The sequence below is a fragment of the Lonchura striata genome, chromosome 13 (genome assembly GCF_046129695.1).
Source record: "Lonchura striata isolate bLonStr1 chromosome 13, bLonStr1.mat, whole genome shotgun sequence".
In the NCBI taxonomy this organism is placed as follows: Eukaryota; Metazoa; Chordata; class Aves; order Passeriformes; family Estrildidae; genus Lonchura; species Lonchura striata.
The window spans coordinates 17248284-17261146 of NC_134615.1; the positions used below are offsets into that span (position 1 = coordinate 17248284).

Below are 12863 nucleotides of genomic sequence, written 5' to 3' on the forward strand. Positions count from 1 at the left end.
GCTGCCCTGGCCAGGAGAGCTCTTCCCAGGGCAGCTGCACAGAGCCTGGGCATGTTACAAAAGAATTGGAATTCAAGAGGATTTAACCATCTAACAGCTCTATTTAATGTCCTCTCAGTTTAAGGGGTGTGGGCACAGTGGCCAATGCTTGGCATATAGGGAATCCTGCCGGCCCCAGGAGGCCACAACCACATCTTTGCCCAGGGCAGCAACTCACATCAGCATGGAGAAAAGGGAAAACTGGCACTTTGGCACAGGGGTTTTGTCACCAGGGTAGATAAAGGCACAAAGTCCAAGACCCCAGACCCATTATGCTGGTCCTGGTAGATCCAGTGCATTCCCAGCTCCCCTAGGGGCCAGCTTCCCTGCCCCAGCACGGCTGCAGTCTGCTGTCAGCAGCCAGCCAGAGCTCAGAGAAAAGGTGAACAGGGAACTGCTGGGCATTGACCTCCAGAGGGAACAGGAAGGCTGGAGAGTTTCTGCCTACAATAGCAAAAGCATGTGGAACACAGAGATGCTGTGAGCATCCTTGTCCTGGAGTAACCAGGCAGAGGCCAAGGCAGCAGGGACACCACAGCCCACCCTCCTCCCAGTGCAAGGTCAGGCTAGGACAAGTCAGGTCAGATTTAAAAGCCTAAGGAAAGTTTAATTTTGGCTTGCAGGAGGCAGGGCAGGCTTTAAACCCCCAAGAAAAGTTAAACATCCAAGCTGCAAAAGGAATGCTGGAAGATGTTTTGATAAATTCTTGCTGTGTAAGGCTTTATCTGAAAGCCGTGCACACATGTACTCCACCTTGCTGTGGACTGTCCTGTAACTGGGGTTGTTTTTCCCCACATTGTCCAGGGCAGAGGTACATCACAGTGCCATTAATCTTTGTGCTGCATTGACCAAAACATTTGGTGTTACCCTGCAGATGCTTCCTGAGAGCCTTCCAGGTATGCTGGCTGCACCCGTCAGCAGGATGGGCTCCAGCACCACTGCCAGGATTCACACTGCAGGACAGCCCTGGGCTGGCAGCACGGTCAGCCCAAAGACCACTGCTCCCATTTGCCCTAGAAGTTTATAAAATTGAGATAAATAACATTCAAATGAGATTTATTTTGTAAACTAGTTACATCAATTAAAGCCACGCAATGGTTGAATACAGATTTGTGATGCCAAATGAAATTGGTATTATCTGAGTTACTCTCAAAACTTTAGAAAGCAAGAGAAACCTGGAATCCACCATCACACGATAAAGAGAGGGCTTTTCTGAAGGAGTGTCCATGGGTGATGTCCTGACCCCATGGGAGGGCTTCCCCACTGCAACTCCAAATTCTCCTGAAGCGACTCAATTCCTTCTCTTCTGTTACCAGTATTATCCATAACAACCTCAAAAAAGAAAAATAAGCTGGCACACACAGGTCAGCTTAGGCTTTTCACAGCTGAGGGTGCCCAGGGCAGCTGGGCTGGAGCTGGAAGTGCTGCATTTCTGTGGCACTGACCTTGCACTGGCAAATCCAGACTGAAAGAGGAGCAAATACAACCTTCAGTGCTACTGTAAGAAGCTGGGAAGGTTCTTCTGCAGCACAGGTCACTGAAGCAACATTTCCCAGGATTTGTCCAGGCAGGCAGGCAGCTGAACATGAGCTCACTGCAGGTTTGTGAGGGGTTGTCACACATACTGCTTCATGCCCATGATATCACTCCATTTGAAACTCACACCACATGGAACACTAGCAGGCACTTCAAGAGCTATTCTTGTGCAGCAGAAGGGCAGGAGGGAGGTGATGAAGATGCAGTTGGCACATTTGGTAACACGGGGGGAGTGCTGGGATGGCCTCTGAGGAGGCTCAGTTTGTGTGCACTGCTTTGCAAATCCCACCAGACACACAGCTAGAAATGGATCAGGGGACAAAGAGCAGAGGGAGGCTGTAACACTCAGCTGGGCACTTGCACAGCTGTGAGGATGCCCCTGGCTGCTGAGAACAGGGACAGCAGGCAAGTCAGTGCAAAAATGAAACAGAGAAAAGGGGAAACCACACACAAAAAAACCAAACCACGAGCAACAGCTTATCTACTCAGCATCAATTCTCATGAGCTTTATGTTCTAAGAGCTGAGGACAGGACTATATCCATAGTGACAAACAGGACTTGAGTGGCTCCCCAAGTAAGCAGCCTGTTAGGAGTCTGCACAACAAGAGCAAAGGTGTCTGAGAAAAACAGACTGTACATTTTTCTCCAACTTGTTTTTCAGTGGGAACAGAGAACTGCTCTCAGCTAGGAGCAGCTGCCAGCGTGTATCAGGGGACACAGCAGCAGAGGAGCTGGCTTCATCCTGCTGCTCACTTTGCCACCCTGTGGACCTTCAGAGGACTCTCACTGCCACAACCTGCCTGCTCTCAGGAGCCCTGCACAATGCATGCTGGACAGGTCGGGTGCTGCAGCTCACATGCAGAGGAGCTAAACCGGCAGCAGAATCAGAGCTTGAAGAGTGAGCCAAGGCAAACCCAGCCCTCTAAACCCACAAGCCTCAAGGCCCCTTCTGGGCTCTCAGCTTCTGTCCCAGCAGAGGGGACAGCCTTGCTCTGGAAGGCTCAAGGCTCATGTTTGCCTTGTCTAACCTGGATTCCCTCATTTTCAGGCCATGCCCACTGGCAGCCACAGCTGGCATCCTGGCCCTATCCCTTCCTGGCCCTCCCCCCTCACATACCTCACTGTTTACACTGGCATCTCCCCAAGCTGAGCTGCCCCAGTTCCTTTCATGCCTCAGTTGTCTCTGCTCGCTCCCAGGGTCTCAGGTAACCAGAGGCATCCACTGGTCAGGGCTCAGTGACAGGGTTAGGGCCACCCCAAACTCCCAACTCCCCATAACACCAGGCTGGCTCAGTCAGAAGTGCTTGGAGCCTTCAGTCAGGCACTGCTCCCTCACATCCCAGTGCTCCTGCCTGGGCACACACCACTGGCAGCTGCCTTTGCAGGATTATACAGGATTTACTTCAACATTATGTGGCCTCTGCTGCAGTCATGGCTCCCCTCCACCCCAATGGCAGAGGTTATACATTTCACAGAACCATTAGGGAAATCTCCTCTAAGGTCCAGGCCTCTCACTGCATCTCTGCAGTGGCATTAGCTACACTCCATTAGTTTTTCAACTAGTTTTAAATCCATCTGGCCTGCTCCTGGCAACGGCAAAAGCTGCAAGACAACAGATGTTTTGCTGTCTCATATAAATTTTCAGACTAGAGATTTCACAAGTAATCCAGCATTATGTGCTCATTGTCTTAAGTATATCAAACCAGTTTATTTCTGGTGCCAGGAACTGTTCTCTCCTGCTAAAACTGAGCACAAGCACGGCTCTGTTAATTTAGGCACTTTGCCAAGACACCCGAGTGATGGCTTGCTACACCCTGAGGGAGAAAACCCCACAATCCACAAAGCACCCTTGATGTGGAGCACACCCAGTGCAGCAGCTCAGGCGTGAGCTGCAGCTGTGCCTAGGGTAGGGGAATGGCTGTCACCCACACCCTGTGCCTGCCACAGGGACACAGACTGAGAGGATGCAAAAGCCTGGAGATGCCAATTTTTGGGAGATTACAATTCCCAGAGCAGCACTACACCATTATCAAGGCAAGAAAGTGGGCATCTCCCTCCAGGAACATCCTCAAAGGCTTATGCAGGATATGTCTGGTGTAACAAAACTGACCTCCTCTCAACTGATTTAATTTTACATACTTAATTATTTTACCACTGCCCTACCTATTCACCAAGTCTCTAGTAAACTGAAGATACAGCAGAAAAACAAGCCTGGAAAAGAATTTGTTCAAATCAAAACCAGCACCAGGATTAAGCAGCTACCACAGGTAATACCAACAAACTATGTCCAATGTTAGTCTGATCTGACATGGCAAGATCAAGTATTACCTGCCCAACTGATGTGTGTTGGCCCTGCCAACACTCCTAAAATTGCCTTGCCAAGTGCAGGCAGCAGAGGAAAAGAGTGACAAGTTCTAGGAGTGGCAGCTGTTCCTAGAGAGCCCATTCCAAGCCAAGTTAAACCCTGGGCCAAGACTGTGTAGCAACTCCACCATGAGGCAGGGTTCAAGGAGCCCAGCTTTCCAAATAGCTACAGAATTACCCACTTCAAGATGCCCATGGCCTTTCTGTTACCAGCTTTCCAGAAGCAAACTCCAAACTATTCAAGGCACTTTACCTGCTGAAGAACACAGCTGGGCAAGGAACTGAGTTAAGCACCTTTTCTCCTCATATCCCAACTCCCTCATCATGACTTTCCAATAAAAAATAGGCAAGAAAACACCCTGTACTTTAGAGGATATATACAAATGCGGATATAAATGCCTGCAAATTTTATTGAAATAACAGCCCTTAATTATATCAGAAATTAAAGAAAACACAATGAAATAATACAAGAGGAGTTGCACTGGAGTGAGAATGCAAAGTTGAATATAGGAATTAGACTGCTTTAAGTTTGCATCCAAAAGCAGTGAAGAAGTTCACATTTTGCATAAGTTTTGCTAAATATATTTATACCTGAACACACTCTTCCCCCATGATCTGGCAGCAGGGCAGAGGGGAAGGAGGAAGAACAGAAGAAATTAAATCTTGAATTTAAACTATCTGAATTCTGCAACATGAAATTTAGTCTGCAACTCCACTGAGGTAATTGCTTATCTACATCACCATCTTACAGTCCTCCACTTTGTCCAACAAGGAGATTGCACAATACATACTTCATAGGGAAATATTTACAAAGAAAATTGAAAATATTGAAGCAATTTAACAATAGATCTTTCCTAAAAATCTGCTAATGCATATCTAGCAATTTTTGTTTGAGATCCTACACTCAGTGTAATTGAAATAGCATTTGAAACATTCCAACAGGAATCACATTGCACAGAAGAAGCAATTTGCTTCCCTAACATTTTTGCACACCCGCTCAGAGCCTGTGCCTTTAGTGCACAAGTCCACAATGCCAAGCCTCTACATAGGTACCTAATGAATGCTATGGAACAAAGTTCTTTGGAATAAGGACAAGCATCTCAGTCTCTGGGCTGTACTGATGTAAGGCTTCTTGCAGCTTTATTTGCTTGGTCAGTGAAAGCCAGAGGAGTGCCATCCTTTTCCACGCCTAGTCTGGAGTTGGTGTCTGGTTCTCTCAGGTGTCCACTGCAGTTTCAGACAAGCAGATTGGTGACAAATCAGTTACGGGTCAGTCCAGGCCCTTCTGGAAGGAGGGAGGCAAAGAAAGTCTTGAAAAAAACCCACACCGTGCTCACAAGTGAAGGGCTGGCCTGCTGCAGTTCTTGGGAAGCCTGTCCCTCAGGAGGTGCCTCAGACTCATTTGTTCTGCCTCCATTTTCCCCCTGTCAAAATAAAGGATATTTGGTAAAGAAGAATTTCAGAAACACGCTAGAAAAGCCTGGCATCAAAGTGTGTTTTTGTTGCCAAAATGTCACTGTTTGAATATAATTCTTTTCAAGTAGCCCCAGACACAAAGTCAAAAGCCCAAGCTGCACATGGACATTACTGGTTAACTCACACTGGTGTCCAGAAACACTGTCCGGGACAGCCATCAAGCACCAGATCAGGTGAATTACATATTTACAGCTAATTGGCTTTCACTGACATCAGAACTGTCAGCTTGAAATTAAAGACTCAAACTGCTTATAGACAAATCCTACAGAGGTGTAGCCTGAACCCTGTTCTCAGTTACAGCCTGTAACAGACCACTTCCCACTGCAACTTCCTAAAGGACAGAAGCAGCTAAAAGAGAACCTTCACCCTGAAATATTCTGGTGAACTAAGGAATTTACTACACCAATGGAGGACTCAGGAGGCAATTCTTCTCCCATACTGTCTTACAGAAGCTTCAAGAAAAGAATTTTTTCTACTAGAGAATTATTAAACCCAAAGCAAAACTTCCCAGGGTTTCATGCTATAAAAATATAGCAAGACAATACCTGAAAATTATTGTTCTGGTCCTGGTTTAGAGCAGCTTGAGGTGGAATATTGCCTGGGAAGGGTTGAACTGGTCTTCGTCTAAATGGGAACCGTCCAGCATGGTGCCTGGGGAAGGCAAAAATTCATTAATTAATGTTTCAACATTACTCATCCTGTTACACAACAGCTGCACATTTGACTGCTCAGAGCTGCTGGCAACCATCAACAGTAAGATTTAAGGACTTTCAGTAGAACAATTAACCTTCAACTCTCCATGTCTACATAGATGTTGAAAAAGCTGCTCCACTTATCACACCTAGACCTACAGTTCAGACACCTACATCACTTGTTCCACAGCTGATCAAATAATTTTAGAGGACAGATTATTTTTCTCAGATAAGACATCCAAAGTATAGCATCTGAGAGTCCATTATCATATTTTTATCCTAATTATATTCCCCCACACAGAGAGGTTCAAAGGCAGTTCAGGACACTCCACTCAGTTCATCTTGGTCTGTTCTCCAGAGGGGCAACACAGCAGAAGAACTGCATTGGATGCATGATTGAAACAGCAAGTGTAAGACCCTCTTCCCAGACTTCAACCACTAATTTCCCAAAATAAACTGTAATTTTTCACACTGAACTGAGAGTTTTATCTGCTCTATGCTACTGAGCTGCTGGAGCTTTACCACAAGGGCTACTTTGGTTTCATGTAGTTTTCTGAAATAGAAAGACAGCCACAGCAGAAACTGCAAAATCACAGTGAGATTAGCCACATTCTTAATTTAATCCAGACATAGTCTTAAATATCATTTTTCTAAATACTGAGTTGTACCAGGATATAGAGGAGTGGTTTGCCCTTTCCAGGTGCAAGAGTCCTATAAATCTTAACCACCAGGAAGCTGAACTTGCTGAGCACAGAACTCAGTACTTCAGTGAAACCCTTCTGAACAGCAAATATTAGCACCATACACTTACAGATACATCAGAACAGTGCCACCCATGACGAGGAGGAGTCTGCTGATACTGGAGTAGAAATAGACCATGTTGACAAAAACATATAACAGTGTTGCTGAGTACAGCCAGTCCAACCAGTCTCGATTGCCACCCTCCTCATCTTCCTCCATGAGGGGCCCCCCTTGGGCATTCATCCTCAAGTTCTGGTCAGCCACTGCATTAACCTGAGCAGCAACATTCTGGTTTCCAGGATGGTTTTGGGCAGGAAATGGGTCTGGCAGAGGAGCTGGAGGTGTCACTGGTGCCACTGGTATCTCCTGAGAACGCCGTGCACAGGATGGGTCAGCAGATGCAGCAGTAGAAGCCAAGCTGGAACCAGAGAACAAAGCACAGAATGAGGCTTAGTCAAATCCTCTCACCTCACACAGGCCCTGTGTGTGAAAGCCTGTCCCCCTTTAGCAACAGTCAGATCACATGCAAGTAGAAAGCATTAAATTTAGAGGCTATAGAAGCATTATAAACAAGTTTTAGTTCTACCCATAATTATATAGCAACTTCAACAAATCAAACCAGGCACCCTCCCCTTTATCAACAGTAATGTCAATACTTCACAAAAACAATTTACAGCAATCTGCAGGTACTCTAAAAGCCTTCTGCAAATCTCAGCTTGACCTATCACTGATGTCCAGTCAAGGCTGTATGCACTTTGAGCAGTTAAAAAAAAAAAAGAACAAAGGCTCATCAGCAGGATCAGATTTACTCCAGGGACACCTGCCCTGCCAAGGAAGAGTCAGATAGGCAATGGGCAAGATTCAGAACCACTGGCCTGAACAGCAGCAGTGCAGCACAGTTAGGGGTACACTGCCACAACATTCAGCACAAGTTATGATGAAAAGGTCTCCAAGCATCACCAAAAGAGGAAGAGTTGCTAGGAGCTCTCAAATTTCTTTTATGACAGTTTCTACTTCCTCCTGGCAGCTTGGAATAGAACACTTACTATTGCATGTAATACTGTCTTGCATAAATCTGCTGGAACCAGGACATCTGAAGCATGCTGTAGGCTGTGTAAGCAGAGAAGCCAGGAGCCACACTCTGGAAGGGATGCTGTGTTGTTTCCACCCTTGGTCAAAATTCAAACACATTCATTAGGAAATACTGGACTCACAGCAAAAGCAATTTATTACAGAACAATGTAAATAAGCTTCTGCAATTTTGTGCACCCAAGTACAAAATTAATTCTTCCTTCTAGACACCTCTTTACCCACATGGAAAAAGCAAAGACTTTTCTTCCTAATTAACAGAGCAGTGCATTTTCCTTTAGATGCCACATCCTTGAAATTGTTCATGGCCAGGTTGGACAGAGCAACCTGAACTAGTAGAAGGTACCCCTCATGGCAGAGGGTTGGACTAGATGGCCTTTAAAGGTCCTTTCCAATCCAAATTATTTTATGTCCACTAAAGCTTTTATATAAAGCCTCATAATATGTGGCCCATGTTCTATGGACTTATGACACTATATAACACAGACATATCATCTTAATCTCAAAGGTGTACATAAAATTGTATTTACCCATTACTGGCTTCTGCTGAAGAGTGGACACCTGAAGAGCTCCTCAACCTTCCACCATTTGAGGAAGACACATTGGATTCCTGCCTGGCTTCTGATGATAACGTGGGCTGATCAGCTTTAACCTACAGACAGCAGGGCAGCCAGTGAGGTTTACTCAGGACAGCACACACACTTTATGCAAAAAGTCTGCACCCCACAAAGTATGCCCTTGTTTTAACACCTATTCCTGCACAGCACCTCTCAGTGCCACACCACAAGCACCTCCATCAGTATTTTAAACCTCCTGGAACCAAATGACTGGGAGGCAAAACTGATTTGATGCTACTCTTCCCTTTCACAATAGCCACACTGAATTTATTACTTCTTATGCACACATTCAGTGTCCATATGGCTATAAAGATATAAAACACAAAAGACACTTTGGCTTTTTCCAATGGCAAATTTGTACTTGCACAAACTGCTGCACACAGTTCAACAGCTGTGCTGTGGTGATATATGTGACACCCAGCCAAAGCTGGCTCACATCTAGCATGGGTAGGGTTAGCTCAGAGTGCCTTTGATGGGCAACAGGAACACACACCTCTAGAAACATTTGCCTAGGCCCTTTAAAGAAAGGATGGATTTTGACCATTTTTACTTGAGACCAGTCCACACTGAGCTCAAGCACCAAGGCTGAGCCTGTAGAGAGGAAGCCAAAGATGAGTCATTAATGAGAGCAGTTAAAGTGTCTGCAGTTCTCAGCCTTCTTCCCTCTCCACACAGATCAGAACCACTTCCCTCCACAAGCTCAGTCTGTCCAAGCATGCCTGGGACATAGCAAGTCAATCTATTTAATAAAACTGAATCTGCCAGAAAGCATTTCTCCCCTGAGCAGCACATCACAACTAGATCTTTCTCAACAGATACCATAAGAATCTTTACTGATTAACTGTAGAGGCAATTTTTTTACTCAGCGTAATCCAAATACATTCTCACACTCCCAAACATAACATGCTGCTGTTGCACTAAAAGGGAAAACCTGCAGTAAAAGGGAACTTAAAATGGTCATCCAAGACTTCTCGTTTTCAGTTCCAAGCCCAAGATTCAGAGTTAACTTAAGTTTAATTACCTCTGATTTGGTTCCTTGCATATTTCCAGGAGTCTTGAGGTTGTATACCAAGTGAAAAGCATGCACCTCCCCATGCTGAAATTTAAGGGAAGATCTGTTAAAAAAAAATCCATTCTGTGGATATATTTCAGCACATCATAAAAGAGACTTTTTTTATACCTTTGGCAACAATTCTCCCAGACAGTGGTGATCAAGCAGCAGCTTCCCAGAATAAATCAGCTTTTGGTCCTCTTCAGGCTTTGAAGAAAACAAGGAATAGGATTACTTGCTCTGCCAAGCATTAACACAGCTTACAGCTGGTGGAGCTTGCAGCATCCCACATATTAAACTGCACATCTAAATTCAGCTGAAGTTATGAGAACAACTGAATGCCGAGTGGGATAATATCAAGGTGCAAACCTGTATAAGAATCCAAAGTCCCTTGGGCAAAGAATTTAATTAGGTGCTGTATCTTTTACAGAACCAACAAAACCATTTGTATTTCTTAAAAACAGAAGTTCGGAGTTCTACCTAACCTGATCAGCACCAGAGGTGGTGGTGTCAAGTAAATCTATTACACCTCACCCAATGGGACCCAGCAGCTCTTCACTGGGATCTGTCCCACAGCAGCTGGAGAAGCACCTGGAGCCTGTTTCTGGCTAATCACCACACTCCCAGGGAAAGCATGGCAAAGGCATGGGAATCGGGCAATCTTCCAAGCAACTAGTGACAGAACAAGCCTTAAGTTTGGAGGGCAGTCTCCAGTTGGAGAAATGTTACGAAAAATTTCTTCACGGAAGGAATGGCTAAGCACTGAAATGGAGGCAGCATCCCTGGCACTCTTGAAAAAACGAGTACAACCACGGCATGTCAGTGTGGCTTAGCAGGCATAGTTGCATTGGGTCGAAGGTTGAACTTGGAGGTCTTTCCCACGTTTATTGGCGCTGTGAAGGCCACAGAGCCTCCCGCGGGAGCGGCGGGACACGGAGCGCAGCGATTGCAGCAGCTCACGCGTCCATCGCGTGTGCTCGGGGGAAGGCAACACTTCTGCATTCCAGCCCCACGCAGCGCCGCGCCTCCCGCTCGCAGCGGGACCGGGACCGCAAAGCCCCGCCAGGCCCCGGCCGGGCGCGGTGCCCGGGGGCAGCGGGCTCCGGCCCGCACAGCTGCGGGACGCGCCGGCCGGGCGGGCAATGATTAACCACAGCCGGGCCACGAACAGCCCCAGAACAGCCCAAGCGCGCCTCAAGCGCGGCTGACGCAACCGGGACAGCCCGGGGAGCAGGCACGGCCCCGGGGCAGCCCCCGGGGAGCAGGCACGGCCCCGGGGCAGCCCCCGGGGAGCAGGCACGGCCCCGGGGCAGCCCCCAGGGAGCAGGCGCCGGCCCCAGGGCAATCCCACGGCAGCCGCCGCCCTACCCTGCAGGGAGCCAGGCAGCCCCCACCGCCCACCCACCCAGGCAGCGCCCATGGAGCCCCCGGAAGAGTGGACTGCGCACTCACCGGCGCGTCGGGCAGGAGGCGGCGCAGCTCGGTCTTGAGGCGGCGCACGGTCCAGGCGGGCTGGGCGCTGAGGCGGAGGTCGCGGTGTCGCTGCGCGGGGCTCCGCACCAGCAGCGCCAGCGGCTCCTCCATGGCGGGCGCGGGGCGGGTGGAGGTTGCAAAACCTCCCCCGTCAGAGCTTTATAGGGGCCCGCCCCGCCGCAGGGCCGCGGTGGCTGCGGCTGATTGGCGGCGATGAGGAAAGGGGCGGGGCTGCCACGTGGGCCAATGGGACGGAGCCTCGCGTGCACGCCGTGAGGAAACGGAGGCGCTGATTGGGTGGTGCCGGTGGGGGGCGGAGCTATGCGGTCACCACGGTGACCGTGGACCCGCCCCGCCCGTCCCTGAGGGGCCGTGGCCGCGCCGGTGCCGCCGCGCTCCGTCGTTCCCTCCTCACCTCCCTCCACCGCATCACCTCCGGCACCAACACCGCTCTCAGCGACCCTTGCTTCGCCTTCCCTCTCCCCTCGCCCCCTGGAGCAGCACAGCTCTGTGGAGCTCTGCACGTGCTGCATGCACAGCCTGATTCAAGTGAAACATCCCCTTTTTCCCTATGGTTATTTTACCCGATCTGTGTGAGCTACCTCAGCCGGTTTGCTGTGGGCTTTGTGTGGGTACAGGACTTTGTGGGTGGAACCAAAAGAAGTGTGCAGAGATGCTGGGGAAAATTAATAATTCATTACATTTTTACTAACAAAAAAAAAAAAAAAAAAAAAAAAGCCGTAAAAATGTGGACCAGCAGCTTCTGGATGCTCCTCCTCTTGCCCATCTTCCTGTGAGATGCGCTGCAGCACGTTAAAAGCCCGTGGTAATGATCCTGGTGCGCCAGGAGGGGGTTTTCGCGTCCTTCCGAACGAAGCTGTAGGAAGGTGAGACGTCGGGTTTATCTCGGCACCAGGCATTTACTCTGCGTGTTTCAGGAGCTGCTCATAGTGTTCCTTGGCAGCCAGACCTGTTGCCCAAAGGCACGGATGAGTCTGCAGCCAAGACTGGATTTTGCAACTAGGAAAGCCGCTCTGCCATCGCCCCGCGGCTGCCCGGGGCAGAGCCGAGCCCAAGGGCAGCGCTGCCGTGGGACCGACGCAACAAAATCGCCCAGAAGTGAGCTGAGCCTGGCTCTGGTGGGCTGAACCCTCCGCAGCTGCCAGGGTACGGCCTCGTGAGGATGGAGAATTCCATCGGAGCCCATTCCTGCCCTGCATCCACATCCCACAGCGAGCACTGGGGCTGCGCTCCTCCTGCTCTGTCCTGGCTGTCCCTGGGACAGCTCAATGCCCAGGTGAGCTTTGCCTCCCTGACTTCTGCTCCGTGTCCCACCAACCCAAGGAGACACTGCCAGAGCTATTTGCTGCTCTTGCTCCATCAGCACAGATCGTGGTCCCCATCCTGGGGAAAGGCAAACACAGTGTCCAGGGCCACCCGTGCCATTGCCAAAGTCAAGGTGACTTTGCTGCTCGCTTGGCTGCAGCCTTGTTCAGAGCACCAAGTGAGTTCCCGTGGGTGGTAGGGACAGGGTAAGGCTGCGCAGGTGTTGGAGTGGAGCCAGGATCTTGGACTGTGTGTGTTTTATCTGGGACTCCCTGTGCTGTTGCTGGCCCGTGGACCAGCTGCACGGCTGTAGCCACAGTGCTGATCCTGCCTCAAGCTCAGGCTCCTGTGCTTCTCCTTCATCACAGACAAGAGAGGCAGAACTCAACTGAACTGCTTTCTGCTCATTCCTTGTCTGAGCCATTGCTGGGGAAAATGCCTGCTCACTGGACAAACTTA

The 12863-nt window shown here is 48.9% G+C and overlaps 1 protein-coding gene across 1 annotated transcript; it reads right to left on the bottom strand.

The window, feature by feature from the left end:
* Positions 1-4301: 4301 nt before the first annotated feature.
* HERPUD1 (homocysteine inducible ER protein with ubiquitin like domain 1) lies at positions 4302-11223 on the bottom strand. Its single transcript, XM_021541180.3, has 8 exons — positions 11058-11223; positions 9735-9812; positions 9576-9650; positions 8468-8589; positions 7895-8017; positions 6919-7266; positions 5961-6066; positions 4302-5363 (listed from the first exon to the last, which is right to left on the bottom strand). The coding sequence occupies exons 1-8, from the start codon at positions 11187-11189 to the stop codon at positions 5199-5201; spliced, it is 1149 nt and encodes a 382-aa protein (XP_021396855.2). The 5' UTR covers positions 11190-11223; the 3' UTR covers positions 4302-5198.
* Positions 11224-12863: the final 1640 nt, after the last annotated feature.